Here is a 20,945-nt window from a genome sequence, read left to right on the forward strand (position 1 = left end):
TATGAAATATATTATTGCCCTTAAATTTCTAACAATTTCGTGCATAAGTCAAATATATTCAATCACAGATTTTTTTTTGCAATTGTCTTCAAGGTGCAAAATATGTCTTATCGTCTTTTAAAAAGCGAAATAATTTTGACTCTTTGAAACATTGTGACCATTCAAAATGCAAAATTGCATTTGTCCAAAGCTAAATGACATTATATTTAAAAGTAAAATATGGCATGTTTTTTTTTTCTTCCTTAACATTCCCTCATTACCATTTCAATGATGATTCACCATCTTCCAAACATACGTGCGTGTGTGCGCGTGCTCCAAAACAGGCCGCGTAATTGAGATGCATATTTCTCCGACAAATTAGCGAGACACAAAAGTGACGCGCACACGTGGAAAAAAAGATCGGCTGTCACCGATGTCACCACGGAGACGCTGATGGCTGCCCGTCAACAAGAAAAAGTTTAACAATAGATTTTTATACAGCTTGGAAAAAAATTAACAGACAAATGCAAAGTTATCTTTTTTTTTACCCCCCAATACAAATAATTGTGATTTCTAGCATTAATTTACAGAAAATGAAAAATGGTTAAAGTATTCTAAAAGATTATTTTTGGTCTCTAGTTTTTTTTTTGCGTATGACTCGAATTAAAGGGAATAAAAGGAACAAAATCAGAAAATGCCCAATTAATTGATAACATTTTGTTGGATTTGTATGAAATGCATTTTAAATTATTTAAAAAATAAAGATATTAAAATATACATATAATTCACACAATACATTTTTAAAAATGTACTAAACATTACATCTAACGCACAATTTTTAAAATTTCTCCATAATTCATACGCATTGTTACTATTATTTGAACGCATCTTTGAAAGGCCTTGAATGTTTTTTTTCTATGGAACACAATATCCTTCATGTAAAGTAAACTCAACAATTTTAGTTTATGTTTGTAAATTATTATTTGCGCTCTCAATAATCCTAAAAAATACACAATGCGAGTATATATTCCATCGTAAAACTTCTCCTTTTGCGTTGAACATAATTGTCAAGTATTCAGAGTATTTACCAAAAAAAAAGAATTTGTCCAACCAGATGGGGAGAGAGGGGGGGGGTGGAAGTGGGATCAATTTAATTGCCGGCCATTTGTTAAACGGGAGCCCGGACGCTATGGCAGAGGCCCTCGCCCCGTCGCCCTCGCCCCACCGCCCGTCATTACGGCTCGCAAATGCGCCGCTTACAAGGCGAAAGGATTCCCAGCTTAAGGAAATAACGTCCCGGCGTCCCAACTTGCGATAATGGCTAAAGGACCGTTTAATAGAGTCGGACTTTTCTTCGTTATCTGTACGCCGGCAGAGACGGAATTGGCGCTATCACGTGCTAGGCACATTTTTCGCCCTCCCCGTCTTTTTCGGGGGTTTTTCCTCCCGCACGCACACATAAACGACACGCCGAATAGTTTCGATTTCAGTGGCAGCAGAAGGCTTGGCCACGAGAGATTGCGCCGGTTTCAGCCGGCACCGACCAGATTTTTCCCGAGCTACAAAGGAAGCGCATTACCACTTGTGTCGAATTCCGTATTGGGGTGAGGGGAGGTGGGGAAGGGGGGAAAAAAATCTTTTGTTTGGGGAAAAAAAAATGCTGATTATCATAACAGAAAAATTGCAGCAGTGCAATTTTGAATGCTGGCTGGCTAGTTGGTTGGCGCCAGAAAAACACAAGCCGAAGACGGCATAATTACGACATTCACGGCGTTCCACAATGCGAGCGGGTCGTCGGCCGCGCTAAAGACGTCGTCGGGCGAAGGAAAATCAAGCTTAAACAAAACAAAACAAAAAAAAGCACCATCTCAAGCGGGCTTTTGTGCCAGTCCTCCCGTGAGGATTGGCAATCGGTCAGGCGGCACAAACGAGCCTAGAAGAAGTTTTGTTTGGCGGGCCATTGAGCGACGCTTGGATCCAATAAGCCCCCCCCCCCCGCTCCCACCCCACCCCACAGCGCCTTCGTGTCGTTTTAAACTTTGCCCTTTTAAATCAGCCAACCTGCCGGTGCGGACGGAATGAAGCAGTATCTTGTTAGCAGTGACCCAAGACAAATATTTTCTTTTTACCCGTAAAAGCCCGCGCATTCAGAAACAACTCACAAAAGTAGCTATTCCCCAAAATTGGGAAGAATGTTTTATTTGCGTGCAGCATAGCAGCTAAATGCTGATGCAGCATGTTTGCTTTAAACTAATTGACTCATTTCAGAACCGGCTCGGTATTTAGGAGGCGATAGCAAATTTGGATGAACTCGAAAAAATGCCATCCTGAAGAATTTGCCAAAATGACATTTGAGCGACACTAAAGTCCATGTTTTGACACTTTTTTTTCCACCGTAATGTGGAGCGTTGCCTTTCTGTGACTCGGCGGCTAATGCTAGCTGATGCTGCTAGGCGGAGCTCTCCACTTTGGCGCCGTTGTTTTATGTGACAGCGCGACGACTTGATCTTTGTTTGTTCGGCAAAAAAAAAAGCCAGCGCTCGGCTGCGTTTAGCGCGTTTGTCTGCTGATTTGCGAACGCTCGGCGTGCAAACAGAAACGTCGTCAAGGTTAATTTGGGCGCGCTGTCGCGTGATGGGTCCCTCTTCCTGCAACTGTTTCCTCTCACATCTTTTTCACCCTCTCCGTTTCTCTTTCCCCGGCTCTCGTCATCATGCAGTTGATAAAGTTACGCGAAGAGGTAAGTGCTTCTCTGACTGTTTGCCATCAAATTTCCATTTGCCCTCCTCGAGCGCAGCTAGTATTGGGCGAGACTGGAGCGGTCGGCGACCAATCGCGGGTCACATTGAGATTAACGAGCACACTTTGGCGCCAATCTCAAGAAGCGTTGTCGTCCAAAGTCGAATCCACCCGTCCACCACGCGATACAATAAGTCGTTGACGTCGTCGTTTACTTTTGTCTTATTTCCGTCCGGGCCCTTGCGACGGCGGCTTTTATTAGCAGGTGCAGCCACGCGGCGCCTTTAAACGTTCCAGCTGCTTTTCTCTCTCTCGCCGCCACGTTCCTTTTCAAAGCCATTCATAATTTACGAGCACCGACCCAGCAGGCCCGGATGCGCCGTTATCCCGTTTTTGGCTTCCCCTTTTATTTAGTTGTGGCAGAGTTTGCCTGCCTTTGCCTTCCTCCCACACTTGAGTTAATTTCCTCCCCGCCTCGGGGTCGGGAGACACCTCGTGTTTACCTCACCTGTCGACTCCCCTTTTCCGACGGATCCGTCGGCCTAATGGGCCCGGATCGGGTCCCCCTCATCGCCGTCGGCCTTCAAAGGCGGGAGCAGCTTATACGCACTTAAGCTCGGCTTTAAAGAAAGAGGGGGGGGAAAGAAAGATACTTTTTTTCTTCAGCCTTCTCTCTTCGGCTGCAAAACATGTTTAAATATTTAGCAGCCATATTCACAGCTGTTTGACACTTGTAATTCCTCGTCTTACAAGTCCCAAACAAACGGCGCGGAAGATCACACAGTCAGTCGGAATCACAGCTGTCATCATTATTCACTTTGACTCACCCCCTCCTCCCCCGTCCCTTATTGAAATAATAAGGAAATCATCTGAACTTCGGAAAATGGCGATAGAAACCGCCCGTGTTTGATATTGGAGAGAAAAAAAACAAAAAACAACACACCAGGACGAAGAGCGAAAATAGAGAGATATTTCTTTTGAGCTCCGGCTCCGGAGCTTCCTCTTAATAACTTTCAACTGAGGAGCGCCTCACCGTGCACATTTAGAAAAAAACAACAACAACATAATTTTCACGCCTCCTCAGACGAAATTGTCGGTGTCAGATGAAAAAAGGCTGAGGAGTCTGCGCTCCTTTTTATCGAGGTCATTTTTCGTATGGCAGCCGCAGGGGTCGGCCTTCGATTTGGACTTTGCAACGTCAGCTCAAGTCTTTTCGTCACGTCACAGTCGATCGTTTACGGTACTTTTCTGCCGTTATTAAATGATGAATCGACATAGCTAAAGATCCCATATGTCAAATTTTGTATTAACACTTCTGGTAAAATTCAATATTGTAGAGTGGCAAGGACTTCTTATGGTCTTGCCTTAAGTGAGGTATTCTATTTTTTAAAGTATTCTCCCCCCCCCCCAGTAGGCTTGTGTCACTATTAGGCGTGTCATTATTGCATTCTTAGCGGCTGAACCCTCACCCTTTCGCCTCGGGTTCTTTTGCCGTCTAACTCGGGGCGCATTATTCTTAATGATCCCACACACACACACATGCGCGGTAGTCTGCCACCACCGGCGCGCCGCCTCCCCCAACCGGGCCCAGAACGAAGCAAGAGAAGCGAGAGCGATTCAGGGGGAGAAGGCTTTGAAGTGGTTTCCCATCGCAGCGAGTCCGCCGGCCGTCTCTCCCCGAGACGTGTCACCTTTTGCCAAGAGGGAATAGAAAAATCACGTTTCCAATGGTAATGATAACATACTAATCACTTGGGCTTCTTTGAAGAAGCCGGGGGAGTGCGCCACTCTGTCACAGCCGCGCGCGGTCGAGGTGCGTCGGCTTCAACGCCGCCGCCGAGCCGAGCCGCCTCGGCTCTTCCGCGGGGGCTCATTATATAGCCCAAACGCGCCAGCCGCCAAAGCTCTGCCACCGCCTCCCACTTCCACGCCAAAAACAACTCACTTCTTGCCGCTTGCCCCCCACCACCACCACCCATCTCGAGCCTTCCCTTGATTTAGCGACAAAAAAAAGAGCAACTTCCGTGTTTGGAAGGAATGCACGAAGGCACCTTGATTTACAAGTTGACTTCCTTTCCTGACCAAGCGCACGTTGAACTTCAGCACTATCGTCGATACTTCAGTGTGAGAAAACGTGACAAGGAATTTCTTAGTGCAGCCTGGCACTTCTCGTTATGATCCCCCGCACCATCGATATCCCCCCCTGTGTTTCTTAACGGCCAAACATATTACATCGAAAGTGAACAATACGTGATATCGGCAATCGCTACTTTTTGGTGACAGCTCACGGGACAAAACTTTTTATCTTTGGTCCCTTTCCCAAGTAAGAATAGTTGACCGTAAGAGCTCTCCGAACGAGTCACTATTTTCTTCCTTTCCTCCATCCTGAGCCTGCCCCGGACGAGAGAGCCTCTCTGCTATTTGAAACGACATCCGTCAAGAAGATGGAAGCCGAGTTCTCTCCATCCGCTTCTTCTTATTGTCAAACTTTGAAAAGTGTGTCAACTCATTTTCAACCCGCCTCCCCCCCTCCTCGTGTTTTTCCATCTCCTCTGAGTGATTAGCCGCTACATGTTTTGACAGCTCGACCCAATCTCTGCATTTTACCCCCCCCCCACTTTTCGCTTATGCGGGGGCCGTCAACTCGTTTTGGTTGTTTTTAGAGTGTCAAAAATACGAGAGAGGCCATCAAACGGCGACCCTGTTCGTGTAAACACATCTGAAATTGTTGTTTTTGGACGAGGGCGCGTTGTCATCCCGACATGGTTGCTTATTCCATCACGTTTGTCATCAGCGAAGGTTATCGGCAAAAAGAAACGCGTTCCTCAATCAACGTTTGTGATTGTGCTCACGCGTGCTCCATTTTGTTGTAGAGAGCGCATCTGCTGGACAACACAGAAAAGCTGGAAAGGTCATCGCGGCGACTCGAGGCCGGCTACCAGATCGCCGTGGAAACCGGTACGTACGTCTTCTTGTTTGGGATGAGCGAGCGGCGGCGGCAAATTGGGAGGTGGGCGGAAATACGGGTTTGCGTGGGGGTCGGGCTGGTGTTTGGCGGAGAAGTATATATTGAAAAAAGAAAAAAAAAAACGGCTTCCTTGACGCCTGATGACATTTTCGGGTGCACATCAAAGGTGAGTGAGAAAGCGAGCGACACATGCGAAAGAGGAAAATTCATGCATACGCTACGCCGAGTGTCTTTCTCAATGTGTGTGTGTGTTTTGGTGTGTTTTTTTTTCCCTTTTCAAGGGTCTTACAAAAATAAACTAAATTCAGGTGGAAGAATTTCTAAATAAACATCTCCCTACAAAGTTATTAATAAGGTTGTTTTTATCCTTCTATAATTCTGTCACCTCATTTGGTTCTTAAATAGATTTAACCAGTTAGCGTACAGTTTTTTATTTCTTTTTTTTTTTGTATCCCGTCTCACTTCCTCGCCGCGGCGTATTCCTCCGAGAGGTATCAAAGCCGACTTCTTCAAGTCTCGTTCGGCGGCTTCCGTTGTAGTTTTCCAGAAAGTTTGTCAATTTACACTATAAATGGCGTGCGTGCGACATTGACACCTTTAATAATTCAAGTCGAGGAAGGACCGCAGACTTTTGATGCTTTTTTTTTCTATTCCCGGATTCATAAACACGAGCTGCCTGATGCTTAAAAATGCGCGTAAACCGCCGTCGTCATCCGTGCTGAGAATTCTGCGAAAGCAAACCGAGCGGCTGGGATCTATTTTCCCGTGGAGGGAGGGCATTAAATAGGAATAAGCTAGCTGCACAAGCGCTAGCCACTATTCCGAACTTTTTTATGGATGCGTTTTTTGTAACCACAAAATGTACGTGTGCATTCGGCTGCCAATCGTGTTCAATAAAGTGCACGGGCGACTAAACGTTTGATCTCACCAGCCTGGCCACGCTGACCCTCTGTCATCGGCGGCCGACTCATCCAAGAAAAATCCCGCCGAGGTCCCGCACGCACGGACGGCGGGGGTCGATGCGTCGCCCCGTCGCGTTTAATCCGTGACCCCTGACTTTACTCGGCTGTCGATAGCGGCCCTCTGCTCGGTCGCACAGCCTGAAATGGCGTCGCCGGCTCGGGTCAAACACGCAGTGCATCCCCCAACAAAGAAGAAGGAAACGTCGGAAATAGCTGCACGGGGCACAAATGCGAAACATCAAGAATAAAAACGGCCTTGGGAAAAACAACAACAATTGGCCTTAAAATCTGTGTTGTACTAAAAGAAAACACTGGCAGATTCTCTTCATAAACAAATTATAACCAATAAAATAGAAATGCATCAGTACCAAGGTTAACCAGCTTACAAATTTTCATTTCAGCAACATTTCACTTCAAAGTATTTTGAAATATTCAAAAGACCGCCAAAAGTGGAACACAGACTTTTTTTAAAATTTCATACGTATATATATATATATATATATATATATATATATATATATATAGTATATACATGTCATTGAAAGAAGAAAGAACCGGTGTTGAAATTCCCCTTTTTCTTTCTTTTTTTTTTCCTCCAAACCGGAGCGTCGTCTCTCGTAATGACCGCTAACAAAAAGCCGGGATGCGTGTGGGTCAGATTTAAAGGGAGGGGAAACGGGAGGGGGGGTGCACTTGTTCTAAGAAAAGACAAATCTTCACAATGTGTCATCGTCACATTTTAACTTTTTTTTTTTTTACTATTCTCAGCGTCTCGAGTGTATTTAAAGAAAACAAAGGCTTGTCAAGAGCAGTGAGAGCCCTCAAAGGGATAGCGAGCGAGCGAGCGACTCTTTGGACACGCCGCGCTATTTATTTACCACACGCACGCGCGCACACACTGACGAGCTGGCTTTTCTGTTTGTCTCATAAATAAAGTCGAGAAATTCATTAGGAAAAAAAAAAGAAAGCTAAAAGACAAGTCGCGGCAACAAGCAGACTCAGTTAGCTTTGCCTCTAAAAATAATCCTTTTAAATAATCTGCGGAATTCAAAATACAACTGTCATTAATCTAAATTAGAAAACACAAATAATAAATTGGCATTTGTCAAAACGTGCTTGCTTACTATTTTTAATTCATTTGTGAATATTTAAAAAATAAGTCTTTTCAGTTGGGCCTCGTGTGATATTTTTGTTGAATTATGAGGAATGGAAATAAATTAAATCCCTTTTTAAATACGGCAATGATGATACGGCAAAAGTGACGAGGGAGACAAAGGCAGATCCGAAAATGGTGAGCGACAGGAATCAACCAAGGCAACACAGCTCATGAGGGATTGATTTCACTCATGTTTCGATAAGCCGAGCGATTCGGGCTTTGGGGCCTCTGAGGTCCCCCGAAAAAAAAAAAACTGTCAGGTAGGGAGCACCGCGGGCCAGCTACTTTATTAGGATGGCAGATAAACTGATTGGAGCTTGTCAATCAAAGGTCCCAGCGATTCACAATCGGGCTTGTGAGTGGAGGCAGCCCACACTTTGGTTCTTTCTGGCCTCCTTTTCTGCTCACTCTCTCTTGATTAATTTTTTCCCCGTTATAAATCATTGAAGCGAGCAACAAAGTGGCAGCGGCAGAGGCTAAGCTAAGCGAGGACGCTGTGATGATGTGACGATGCTATTAAAGGCCGCACCGGCTTGTTTTAAACCGCTTTGATTTGGGGCTGCGGCGCGATTAGACGAGCGGGGCGGGCGGGGTCCGATGAGTCGACGCCACACCGAATTGTTCGGCGGCAGCCAGAATTTAAAAAAGGACAAATAAATACGGCATTTCCTCAATTTGTCGTTGTCTTCTGTAATGCGCAAGCCCCTTCCTATTATTTTGACTATATTAATAGTTTCAACACTAAAAATAATATCAAACACAATAGGTTTGCTAAACTTCCCCAAACAATTGATAGATCTGATTAAAAAAAAAAAACAATAGTAAACTGGGGATCTGTAAAAATAAATTGCGAATAAGGAGGGCCTCATGCCGACACTAGGGGTTAAAAATCTGCCACAAGTTTTCCCCAAATAAAACAAAAAACTCAAAGTTTTTGTCACTGAAATTTGTGTTGTTTCCAAACATTGTAAAAAGGTGAATTGCCACTGGGGATTTTGGGCCAAGCTGGAGTGTGTTGATTCAGCTCTTGCCGTCCCGTTGAGGGCTCCGTATGCTCGCTGGCCTTTTGTGTACCCAAGGTCTTTTGTCCGGCGGCACCTTAGCTAGCTAGCGCAGTTGAAGCGTAAACAAGGTTTTTTTTTTTTTTGCCTCTAAATCCCCACGGACCGGCTCCGTCCGAGATAATGGCGGTTTATTGCGGCCCTCGGCTTTCTCGTTGCCCTTTGCGCTCCCTTTCCGATCGCCGGCCGCCCCTTCCTCCTCAAACAGATTAAAATTAAGCCGGCAACATGTGAGGACGGAATTAACACGTTTAACCGCTCTCCTCGTCCCACATCCCATTTTCGCCTCGGCTGATCCCTGCCGCCGCCGAAAAAGAAGCGACGCGGCTGCAATTTTAATGACTGGCGACTGTTTTTTGAAGTCTACATGAAAAAAAGAAGCCCGCGCCGGCCGTTTGTGGCGGCGCTAGATACGGCGGGGGCCGAGGCTCAAACCCGTGATTGGCGGGGGGACGAGCGCCGCGGGCGCCGACTCTGGGGCTCCTCGATAGCATCGGTGTCATTTTCCTCTTCTCGATAAGACGCCTTGCTGACAAAGTCCGATTAGGTGGGGGGGGGGGCATTTTGTTGCTGGGGGGGGGGAATAATTACAGCGTTGCCTTTCATCCGCCGATAAACAGCATAGCCGCCACTGGATTTTATTTTTTATTTTTTTAAAAAAGAGCTGAAACATTTACATTCAGGAAATAGAGTTAACTAAATTTGAAGAAAAACACACTTGCCCCCCCTAACACCCCTCCTCCTCTTTCAAAACGTTTTTTTTTCTGAGGCCTCCTTTCCTCCAAGCTGTGAAATATTTACGTCCCGGCTGTGGGCGCCACTAATCTAACAATTATCAAATGACGGCGTATTCCGTGTGAACGCACAATGCTACATTGTGGCGGCGTTGCGAAGGAATCATTTATTATGCTATACCGCAAGGAGTGTCCTTTTTTTGTTATTTTTTTGTTTTAAACAGACGAATGAAAAGAGAACTCCTCGGAATTTGCAAAGCACAATGTGGAATACAGAGAATAAACAGTCAATGTGCTCAGGAAATAAATCCGTATGAATTCTAATAAATGGCATGTGGCACAAAAGTTATTAAAAAAAAATGCTCTTCTTTTTTTTTGACCCTCCTGTGACATTGTTTCTCAGGAAGAAAAAGATTTGACCTGGGTGTGTTTAATTATCTAAACTTGTAAAATGCAGGATGAAAAAAAAACAAAAACAAAATAAATGCCAGTTGGATCAAAAGTACATTTCAAACACCTGCTCACTCAAACCTGTGTCTTGGAAATAAGCAGATATAGTTTGCTATTTATAGGTTACAGTGACTAAAAAGACCCCCCCCCACACACACACACACAACACACACTCTTCTCAGTTGGCCTTGTTGCATGCTGAAGAAAAAGTGTAGCATTGACCTCCGGCTGACACGGAGAGAGCTGGAGGAGGGAGGGATGGAGGGTGGGTGGTGGGCCTGGGGTGGAGGGGGGGGTTGTTGGTCGTAGGAAAAAAAGAAAGAGCCACACAGCAAGCAGAGAGCCGAGACAACAACTGTGAAGAGCGGCGCAGGGTTCAAGAAAAGCGCTTTCAGAAGGAAATGGAAGACAAAAGCGAGGACTCTGAGCCCCCCCACGGGCGCTTTAAAGGGCCGCTACATCTGAGGCGCCTGCCGCCGCAATATTTAAGACAAAAAAAAATAACGCCAAGGGAGAACCGTGCGAGAGAGAGAGAGAAAGAAATCACGCAAAAACGTAACACAGTGGGCCACCGATTGTGAAATTTTGACATTTTTTGCAGAACAAACAAAAAATCCAAAACATTACCTGGAACTTGACCAAACATCAGCCTTCCTTGTGTGTTTTTATTCGTAGCGTGCAGGCGTGACCTCGACGTTATTTTCCATTCAATTCATTCCTCCAAGTCAATATGACATTTGTGAAAGAAATGTTTTTTATTTTAGATTATCTGGGTCAAATGATTTTATTTTGTGAGCAATTCCTCTGCGGGTTTTATTATATCGAATTTTACCCTTGGCCCAAAATTGACCTGACTTTAATGACCACGTTCAACATTTTAGTTTTCTTTTTACTTGTATACATCAGAAAGGTAATCATTTTTACTATAAATATTTTATATCTCAATGATAGTGTTTCATCTTAAAAAGGAAATTACAGAAGACTTATAAATTTGAATAAAGTATTGATGTCACTTTGTCCCTAGTCCAAAAAATAAGCAAACATGCAATTCACATTACATGGTGTAAATATAAAAATATTAAATTGACATGAATATTGTCTTTCTTTGATTAGTGCCCCTCTCCTAAAATAAATTACAAAAAATATTTTATAATGCGTGTTTTTTTTCCATATAGCTCTTGCATTAGTATCAACCTTCTATATAGATGATGCCAAATTCTAAATGCCAGTTACTGTCAATATTAAGACCATTGTGCAGGATTCATAAATAAATAAGCAACTCCATGTAAACAAAAACATCCTTGTTTTGCAAGCAGCCATTTTGTTCTTTAGCCATCAATCTTTAGTGTTGTGTAAGCAGCGGATCGCCTCCTATTTTTCACATTTTCAGATGTAAAAAAAATAAATAAATAAAAAAAAGATGCAGCAGCAGATGCTGCAGCATCTGTGAAGTTAGAAAGCCTCCAGGAAGTCCCGCTAAAGAAAACGCGTCTCCATCTTTGACGTGCGCCATTAGCTGCTTCTTCATCTCTGCGTCTTGTGAAGCGCAATTATCCCGCAAACACGGCCAGGCGCATTAGCCGTCTCCATCTGTCCTCTGTGGGACCCCCAGGCCCCTCTCGTCCGTGTCAAAGGAGTGTCCTCCTTTAGCCGTCCCGGTGGCCATCAGACGGGCTGGCCGGCCCTTTAAGGCGCCCGGGCGACATGAAACGGAGCCGGGCCGGGATATCGACTGCTTGGCCCATCTGCCTGGCAGTGGGTGGGGGGCGCCGACCTTAGAAGCGCTCGGCGGGTGCTACTCCAGCGCATCACGCGACTCTAGTCTACAAACAACGAGCAGAGTCGGGCTTTGTCACCACGTGGCCGGTCGTATATGAGTTTGCAAACGAACGTCAAGCTTTTTGCTCCTCGTATACTCGCATCGTTCGAAAGCTTTCAGTGGCAAAAGTAACAAAAAGCTTTTTGTCACTGCAAAGACCGCTAACCTTAGGAGGCTGCCGCTCCAGCGCCTCACTCACGCAACTTTTACGAGACAAAAGTATTTGCCCACAATGCTAGCAAAACTGTTGTTGCCGCGGGAGGGCAAAAGGAGACAAAGCTTTTTTTCTTGGAGGTGGGCCTCAACCTTAGCGGTGCTCCACACCTGAGTGTGTCACTCAGCTTGAGTCATACACACTTAGAAGATAAAATTGTTTGTCATCATCTAAGCAAACAGAAGAAAACTAGCGTTGCCAGGGTTTTTTTTTTTTTGTCTTGGGAAAGGCGCTAACCTTTGGTGTGCTTCGCCGCCGCTGCTCGGGCGCGCCACACAAGAATGGCAGTCTCACTTTGAGAAGGCAAACTTGCCATATTAGGCACAATCACATTTGTCCAGGGGGGGCGGTAACCGCCACCCGAGCGCGTTGGGCGGCCAAGTCGCACGACAACAAAACGACAGTTGTTTACGTGCCTTCTGTGTTTGTCCAACGGAACAGAAGCAGAAGCTTTCAAGAATGCACTTTAAAAGCCAAACACTATTTCTTCCTCTGCTGCATTCTTTTCTTCGGTAGACAGGCTGCGCCCTTGAGCTGCTGTAGAAAGCGCCGCCGTTTGCTCTCACCAGAAAATGCCGGAGGGGACCCGCACACACACACGAGCACACACACAATAATCGTTTGGTCGGCTGTGTGAGCCCAAGTTCCTAAAAAGAGAAGGCGAAAAGAAAGAAAGTAGTTCTTCATCCATCCGCTTGTGCTTTTGTACTAACGGCACGCTAATACATTAGCACCTGTGTCCTAGAATGATATGCTCATTCTGGATCAGGCAGGAAAAAAAAAGAAAATAGATCCTCCTGTGTCCTGCGCTCTAATCGCTGCGGTGTCAACTTTGAGTGTTGACTAGCAGGTAGAAAAGGCCGGCTAAGTGGTCGACATGGTCCCCGACGCTCACATCAGTCGGCGGCTCGCCGCGTGATATGCGCGGCGCGCTAATCCTGAAGGGTTGATGTGCGCGGCGCTCGGGTAGCGGCGGGGCCGATCGGCTCGGTTCTTCCCCGAGCGCGACTCTGATCTCGGGTTAGACGGGCATCAATGGAGGCCAACCGCCGCGTACTCGACGGCCGCCTGCCTTTTTAAGTGTACTTGTGAAGGACTGGCTAAGGTGGCCTAAGGGACCCCTCGCTTGGTCTGGACCTGCTCGCACTTTGATGCCAACGTGCGTGTCTTAATGGCAACGCACCAAATTGATGGAGACTTTGGAATGTTGCTGCTTCAAACGCATATTTTTTTTTCTCGCCTCCTCTAATTCATTGCTGGGAAACCCACCGACAGTGAATCGTAATCATCCAATGAAGAGCATGCATGTCTAAAAACGTCTTCACGTGTTCCCTTGAACATTTCTTTACGGGGGTGTGGCCTAGCGAATAATGTCCGACAGCGTCGACTTCCGCTCCAGGTAGTTTACCACATAGTGTCAAGTCTCCACTGCTTAAAGTCGTCTTATTGATTTGGTCTCAAGTCTTGGTCTTGCCTTCAGATCCTCAAAGTCTTGGTCTTGACTTGCTCTGAACTCCTAGTCTTGGTCTTGATTTGATCTGGTCTCCTTAAAATCGTGATCTTTACTTGGCCTCAAATCCTCAAAGTCTTGACTTGGTCTGCATTTCTTAGTGTTGGTCTTGATTTGGTCTGGTCTCTTTAGGATCTTCTGAGCTTGAGTCACTGAAACTGTTTCTTAATGGAAGGTTTATTCGAGCGTCTGCTCTAATTAGTGTTTAAATCCACCTATTTTCCATAAACATCAAAATCCTGACCAAGAAAATGCACCTTGTCCGTTTTGGACACGTATGGCCAGGGGGATCCAACAGTGGCCGACAATCAAAGAGAAATTATGCAAACGTCCTCACCGGGCTCCAAACTGCACACGTTATCCGGCGTGGACGTTTCTGCGATCCGTGGCGTTGCTTGCCAATTCTCCTCTCACTTCCTGCGCTTGAAGTTGCGTGTTGTGCAGGTTTTAATGAGCTCTTTCGACGTTTAGGCCTTAACCAGCAGCTCTGTGCACAATTCTTATTAAAGGAATTCATGCAAATGCAGAGCAAAGGCAAATGCCTTGACACACACACTCACACACACTTGCTTGCGTTCACACAGAAGACATGATGCTGATTAAAATCTGGGTTGGTTTTTTTTTTTCTTCTCCGACAATGACATTCACGGCTTCTGCTACATCGTAGATATTGAGTCATTGTTTTGATAGCTTTTTGGGGTTGTTATGGTCCTTATGTCGCTTTTCCTAATCTGGATGATCTTGGAAGGTCCCCCCATGATAAACGAGGGTTCGCTGTAGTCCTCTGTGACAGGTTCAGCCTTTTCTCCGGCGGAGCCTTCGCTCTCAATTTCGACTGACTGCGGCGACCGCGAGTGAGGGCAAATGACTCTGGCAACCTACCTTCAGTTAACTTAACAAGTCTCCATACGTCAGCTCCGTCTTTGATCTAATTGATTTGACTGGTTTGAACATATTCTTGCACAGAGAGAAGTTGTGAATTTTTTTTTTCGCGGTACTTCTGCCAAGATGATCATCAGAGAGACGCAGGTCATTAGTCATTCGTGGTGTTGAATGTCCATCAATAAGATGTATTTCGGGTGGGCGTGTGGCGACTGTCACATTTGTTCAAATACATGAATCGAATCATTCCAGAATATTGGTCTTGACTCGGTCTGGACACTTCAAAAGCTTCGCTTGTCTGGAACACTCTAAATCGTGTTTTTGACTTTGTCCTGTTAGCTCTGGAGCCCGAATAGAAAATGCTCTAGAGCCTGCTGACATTTTCTTGGCCCTCGGTGTTGCTAAAAGGGTAGCGTTTTGCGAACGAAGGTTACGAGACGGAACATAATGAACAACTGGGTCGAGGAGATATGAAGGCGCTAAGCCATGCAGTGATTTATAGGTTAATAGAAGAACCTTGAAGTCACATCTTAAACGGACCGGGAGCCAATGTAAGTTGGCTAATAGTGGGGTAATGTGATCAAATTTTCTTGTCCGTGAGAGCAGCCTTGCAGCAGCATTTTGTACTAACTGTAGACTTTTGATGCGGGACTTAGGAAGACCAGAGAATAGTACATTACAGTAGTCCAGGCGCAACGTGACAAACGCATGTATAATAGTTTCCGCATCACCGGTCGAGAGGATCGGACGAATCTTTGCAATATTACGAAGGTGATGGAGGTGATTTCAATGAATCAATTCACATAATCTTTTATGTCAGTTTTGAGTATTTGCACGGGTCTTAGGGTTTTGTGGTCTGAAGTGGCGTGATGCGAAAAGGGCGTGCGTCTTGAGCCACCTGGATTATTTGGGCCAAACACGAAGAACCCGTGTCTGTCCGGGCCCCTCTTCTATCCACCGCAGGGCCTCGGAGCCATGAACAGAAGGTGCCTCCTCATAACTCGCACCTGAGCTCCTCCCAGCTTGGGACTGAGCCCTTCTACATCCCCACTGCCTCTCTCACTATCCTCTGCATCTTCTCTCTCTGGCTGTGGCCTGGCCTACTTTTACCTCTCGCATTCCGGACCCTTTTGATGTTGACTTTGTTGGCCCCGTCCTCAAACCATGTGTACAGAACTCTCCAAAACAGCCCCCCCCCCCCCCCCCTTTGCTCACTTTGGCGTGTTTATGACGATACATTTCACACGCGGGATTGCCGATCGTCTACAAAGTGAGCATTAGCTGTGCTCATTATCAAAAGCCGCTTGAAAGTCACCTTTCTTTTTCAACGTTGCTGTTGTTGTGGTGGATGCCTTTCCCCGACTCAGATCTCTTTGGCGTCCTTTTGTGTTGTTTTAACAGCAGGAAGCTACATAGGCCAATATCACAAAGGTTGCTTGTGATTCATTGATTTGATAGATTTATTTGTGATGACTCTTTTTGGGATCCAAATCAACCAGCCGTAGTATCAAAATTGCTCTCTCATTGAACTTCCCACCACACCAAAGTTGGAGCTAAACTCCAGTTCTTCTATTATTGAGGCAAGTCACGGCTGACATACTGACGTGTGTCTGTGAGACTAATAAGGTGCTCGTCTATTCTCCGCGACGTCTGAGGTGGTAATTAGCGGCCGGCTTTGAGTCGGGCCAGCCGAGGGTGATTGGGGGGTGGGGACTGCGACCGCCTGTTCCCCAGCCCTGATGGAGGTTATATTTTCCGCGACAACTGGACCAGAGTAATCAAAATGTGTTAATAATCCCTTCAAAGGAGACTCGGTGGCTTTGAGAAGCCTCAGTGAACGTCAATCCCCTCCCAAGTTTCTGGCACCCCCTCACCCTGGCGCACCCTCTGTCACTCTATTCTCATTTGTTTTGGGTTTTTTTCCGATCCCCTCCCTCTTGATCTTATCAGCCAAGCCGTTTTGTTTTTTTAAACGACTTTGCTTGCATCGCTTTCTTCAGAAGTCAGACTCCCGTTTTTGCACCTAATCCAGGGCTGGGCAAAGTGTGATAGCTCCACATGATAAAATGTCAAAACAACAAAAAGTTTTTGTTCCAGGTCAGACCAGATGGGGTCTGTCCAAATCTCGCCCTTAAAAGATTGAGCGTATTAATCGATAGACCATTGATCTACGGTCAGGGGAGTAATATCGGTTTAAAAAAAGTTTAGGTTGGGTGCATATTGATCAGAGGAAGGCTAGGCAGCTCGGAGGATATTGATTGGGCGCAATTTGGATTTAGGGTGTTGCATATGCTTGAATGTACAAGCACCTGATGCAAAACAAAATACAAGTAGCCATTACCCTGGGATTCATTTGTCCAATAGCAGATAGCAAATAGTCCTGCTGGGGAGGGAACATGGTTGCGCTCAAGGGCCAAATGAGCTTTTTACAACTAATAGATGAGGCCCTGAAACACAAACTGAACCTGGATCAATGCAGGCTTTGGGGAAGGCAAAGTCTTAAGTCTTCACCTGGCCTGGATTCATCTAAGTCATGGTCATGCCTTGGTCTGGAATACTCCAAAATCTTAGATCAAAGTCCGGGTCTTGTCTCCTCAAACTGTGGATTTTACTCAATCTTTAGTTCTTGGTCCTGACTTCATCTCAATGGCTTGAATTGTTGGTCTTGCAATCCTCAGCGGTCTTGACAGGGTCAACCACAGTATAGGTCAAGACTTAGTCTGAATTCCTCCGAACGTCAGTCCATGTGGTCTTGACGGCTACTACTTGCCCGTCTCCATTTTAATTTAAATGTCAACGACATGTCTCATTATGTAGTCCAGTCGGTGGGCTATGTGTCAGTATCAGTTTGAGACTTTTAAAAAATGCATGGGGGTCCGGGGGTGAGGCCAGTTTAGTCCCCACGTCTCCGGAGAAGCCGATGTCTGGTACGAGAAGGGGCTGCGGTTAATAGTCATACTCGAGCCGCAGCATCAAAAAGCGATAACTCTACCGATCTTGGACCTGTGGCAGTGATTAGAATTCCTTCAAGGTTTGCCAGTTTTGCAAGGCAACGTTAGCTCACGTTAGCAACTCATCCTCTAATCGGTGACGGTTCGTTGTACATATTTATCTGACATACCAAGAATACTGGCAACATATCAGAGAGAGCGAATGAGAGCAAAATTGTCTCGCAGTAGCGCTGCAGCTATCCGCGCCGTATTCCGTTGGCAGGTGAATTTCTCTGTATACATTTGTATATCCACGGGATAACCAGCGTGGCTGCGAGCGCTCAAGAACTCATTGACTTTCTAATGATTAGCGGTCAGGCCCCCGGCCTATGCTCGTACCAGGGACTTGGCCCGAGCCGCCGCTGCGAGCTCCCCCCGGCCGCTCTCGCGCAGCGCTATCGACGCGGCCCCGCCCCCTCCTCCTCTCTTTGGCCTTCCGGCGTTCATGTCAAAGCCCATTAAGCGCCCGGTTCCGCGACTACAAGAGCCGGGATTTGGTTATTTTTTTGCCCGGGTTTGTCTTTCTTGGCTCTCATGTCTTTCGCCTCCATCTTCTCTTCCACCTCCTCCTCATACCAAGGCAAGCGTGGAGAAAAAAAAAAAGGAGTGACCTTTGACAGGGCTTGTTCCACTTGCGCTATATGTACAGTTACGTATCGATCCGCGACTGCCGTTAGAAACTATAGCCAACAGACTCGGGAAGTTGACGCCGCTTTCAAGTCCTACGCAGTTTTTTTTCTTTTCCTCTTCCAACCGGGGAAAGTTTTTCAGATGCATATTGACCTCTGAAAGTCCCGTAAGCCACGAGTTGAGAAATAACATCCATATGTAATCTTTTATTATGTTAATTTCCCAATCTTATGAGGTTTTTTTTCCTCGTGTTTTGAAGGAATAAAATCTTTCCAATAGTCTGCAAAGAAATGGTGCGGTGGTCCCAATCTGGCCCCCGGGCCTCGAGTTTGACCCCTGTGTCACGGCGGTAATTACCCGTGTTTTTGCAGCATGTGAAAAAACGAAACACAAGTTTTCTTAGCCAGCTCTTTTTTTTTCTTTTCTTCCTTTTCTGTGACAATTTCCCAAGAGAGAGAAAAGTGCCTGTCAACAACTTTGTCCAAACTACCCAAAACATCACAGCTCATCAATCCATCTTGTTGTGTGCATTCCTTATTTATTTATGGAACGTTCTTTTTTTTCCATTTGAATGCTATGACAGTGATGGAGGAAAAACAACAAAATGACAACCACACCAAAAGCACCTGAGGGCATGTGCCAACACATCCCATCAGTGTCATGCAGCCTTGATCCGCACGCCCCCCCCCCCCCCTCAACCTCCTCCCCCACCCCTGCCAGGATCTCTGCAGGTAGCCTCCTTGTATTGCCCGCCACCACGCCCAATTAAACGTACTTAATCAGCTTTCTCGCCCAACTGATTGTTTTGAATTACGATCCGATGACGGAGCATCGGCGAAATTACGTGCATACAGTAGAGCGGCTGGTTTATTTTGACGAACCCCCCTCGGGCTTTGGAGATGGTAGCGGCGGCATCACAGGCCCGTAAGATGGATGCCGCCCGCTTGTGATCTCCACTTGTCAGACACGCCACAAATCCAAAAAAGGCACGCACATGCACGGGCGGGCAAAGTCATCTTGCATTGATGCCAGGCTGCTCGCCATCCGTCATTGACGTGAGAGTGCTAACACGCTGTTGATGGATTAATTGAACAGTTACATTGGCTTCGTGCTTTCATCACACTTTGCGATGAATCCGATTTACGCTGCATCCTGGAAGGTCAACGATTCTCTCATTTGCGGGTGCCTCGGTTAATTCCATTGCCGAAAATTTTCAAGACACCTCAGCACCAAGTCTCAACGGGAGCCTGAAAGGTGCTCCGACTTTTGATGGCTTGAAGCTAGCGACTGTATCCTCTGGATACCCGCGTCTTTTAAGGTCACCGCGCTGTAAGAAAAGCCTTAAAAGCACAAAGGCGGCCAACTTGTCCAACAACACAAAACACCTCACCCCCCCCCTTGGCAGTCCTCCCTTTTGTCTTGCCAGACAAAAGCGCATCCAAACGCGAGTGAGCGCTACGACAACAACGGCAAGAAACATTGAGGTAGCCCCCCTTTTGTTTAGCGCTGCTGTGCTAGCTTGGCCCGGTAAGGGCTTGTGACAGAGGTGATGTCTAAATTAATCATTCATGCTCTCTCACACGGGCTACAGTAACGGGCCTGAAATATTAATGGCCGTTGCAGAATAAATTTGATTCCCCTTTTCTCTCTGTGATTATAATCCACCGGCGTGCTTGCACACACATGTTTATTTATGCCCTGGAGATGCGGAATGGGGGTCACTATTGGGACTTGGTCCAAACACACTCGCATGAATTGCTTTTGGTTTTCCTTCACCATTTGCACTTGTGTACCGCCTCCCGTTTTATGAATATGTGCATTTTTTAGGAGAGCGACTATCCATGAAACATGACGTGCTTGTGCCGTCACGCTATCATGTAGCCAGCGGATTTTTTTTTTCCCATGACCTGTATTGCCATCCTCTCTCTTCAAGTAAACCTGACTTGATGCCAACTCTGACCAGTGTTGGGAGTGAAATGGAATATTTCAACCCCTAATTTTATTTACACTTCGGTGTTGGTCCAGGGTCAGTTACCTTTTTAACAAGGGTGCTGACTTTTTGGGCCTAAGAAACTTCCGGGCTACTTATTTTAAGTTGAGTTTTCGGGCTACTTGTTTTTCATATCTTTGCCGTACAGAGTCTCGGATGCTGTCAATTTGTCCATTTGAGGTCGGAGTGATGACTTTTTTTTGAAATACCTGATTTTGTGTTTGTCACAGTCATGTGGCTGCCGTTTCCTACTGATGCCTTCCGCCCGCACTGCACTGTATCGAGCTGTCAGCACGGCAGCCGGCGACTGTCATCTTGCCGAGATGGGTCATTTGTCAACGTCCAGACAGGCAATTCCCATTGACACCTAATAGATCCGGCAACTGGCCCGGCTCGTTATTCTCCGTTAACTTTGCCGATGGAGACGGCAACCGGGAAAGCTGACAGCCGCTGCATGGTCGCAATTACACCGATGAACCTGCGTTTTTTTGTGCTCTTCTGAAAAAGACGGTGTCACTTTGTTTTTGTCACGGACTAATGACAAACAACGCGCTCGTCCAAAAGTCCAACTCGGAGCAAAGTTTCCCGATTGGACGCAAAGTTGGTCCTGGCCCCTTTCTGGCACCGGGGCCTTGCCCAGGTGCCGTCTGTGCCATTGGCAGAAGCTGGCAGACTTTGGGCACGGCACGGGCCCCCGCTGCCCCGCTTCTTCCTCAAAGACTGGCCTCGTCCCTGCTGCTCCGTAGCCCAGGGAGCTCATTAAGGCCAGACTTCCTCTTCATTTAATCCATTTTTCATAGCTTAAAAAACACTCCCTGATCTTAAAAAATCCCGGCTAATTTCAGCTTGGAAAGATTGAAA

General features: G+C 46.2%; 1 protein-coding gene across 4 annotated transcripts in view; it reads left to right on the forward strand.

Moving 5' to 3' along the window:
- vti1a (vesicle transport through interaction with t-SNAREs 1A) overlaps window positions 1-20,945 on the forward strand; it is a 50,315-nt gene that overhangs the window by 11,689 nt on the left and 17,681 nt on the right. For 2 of the 4 annotated variants that reach the window (XM_061264537.1, XM_061264535.1), the window contains exons 5-6: window positions 2,699-2,719; window positions 5,592-5,676. In XM_061264537.1, the coding sequence (XP_061120521.1) occupies window positions 2,699-2,719; window positions 5,592-5,676 (106 nt within the window). The remainder of the gene's footprint in view (window positions 1-2,698; window positions 2,720-5,591; window positions 5,677-20,945) is intronic. The other 2 variants (XM_061264538.1, XM_061264536.1) reach the window with 1 other exon arrangement.

The sequence above is a fragment of the Syngnathus typhle genome, linkage group LG18 (genome assembly GCF_033458585.1).
Source record: "Syngnathus typhle isolate RoL2023-S1 ecotype Sweden linkage group LG18, RoL_Styp_1.0, whole genome shotgun sequence".
NCBI lineage: Eukaryota > Metazoa > Chordata > Actinopteri > Syngnathiformes > Syngnathidae > Syngnathus > Syngnathus typhle.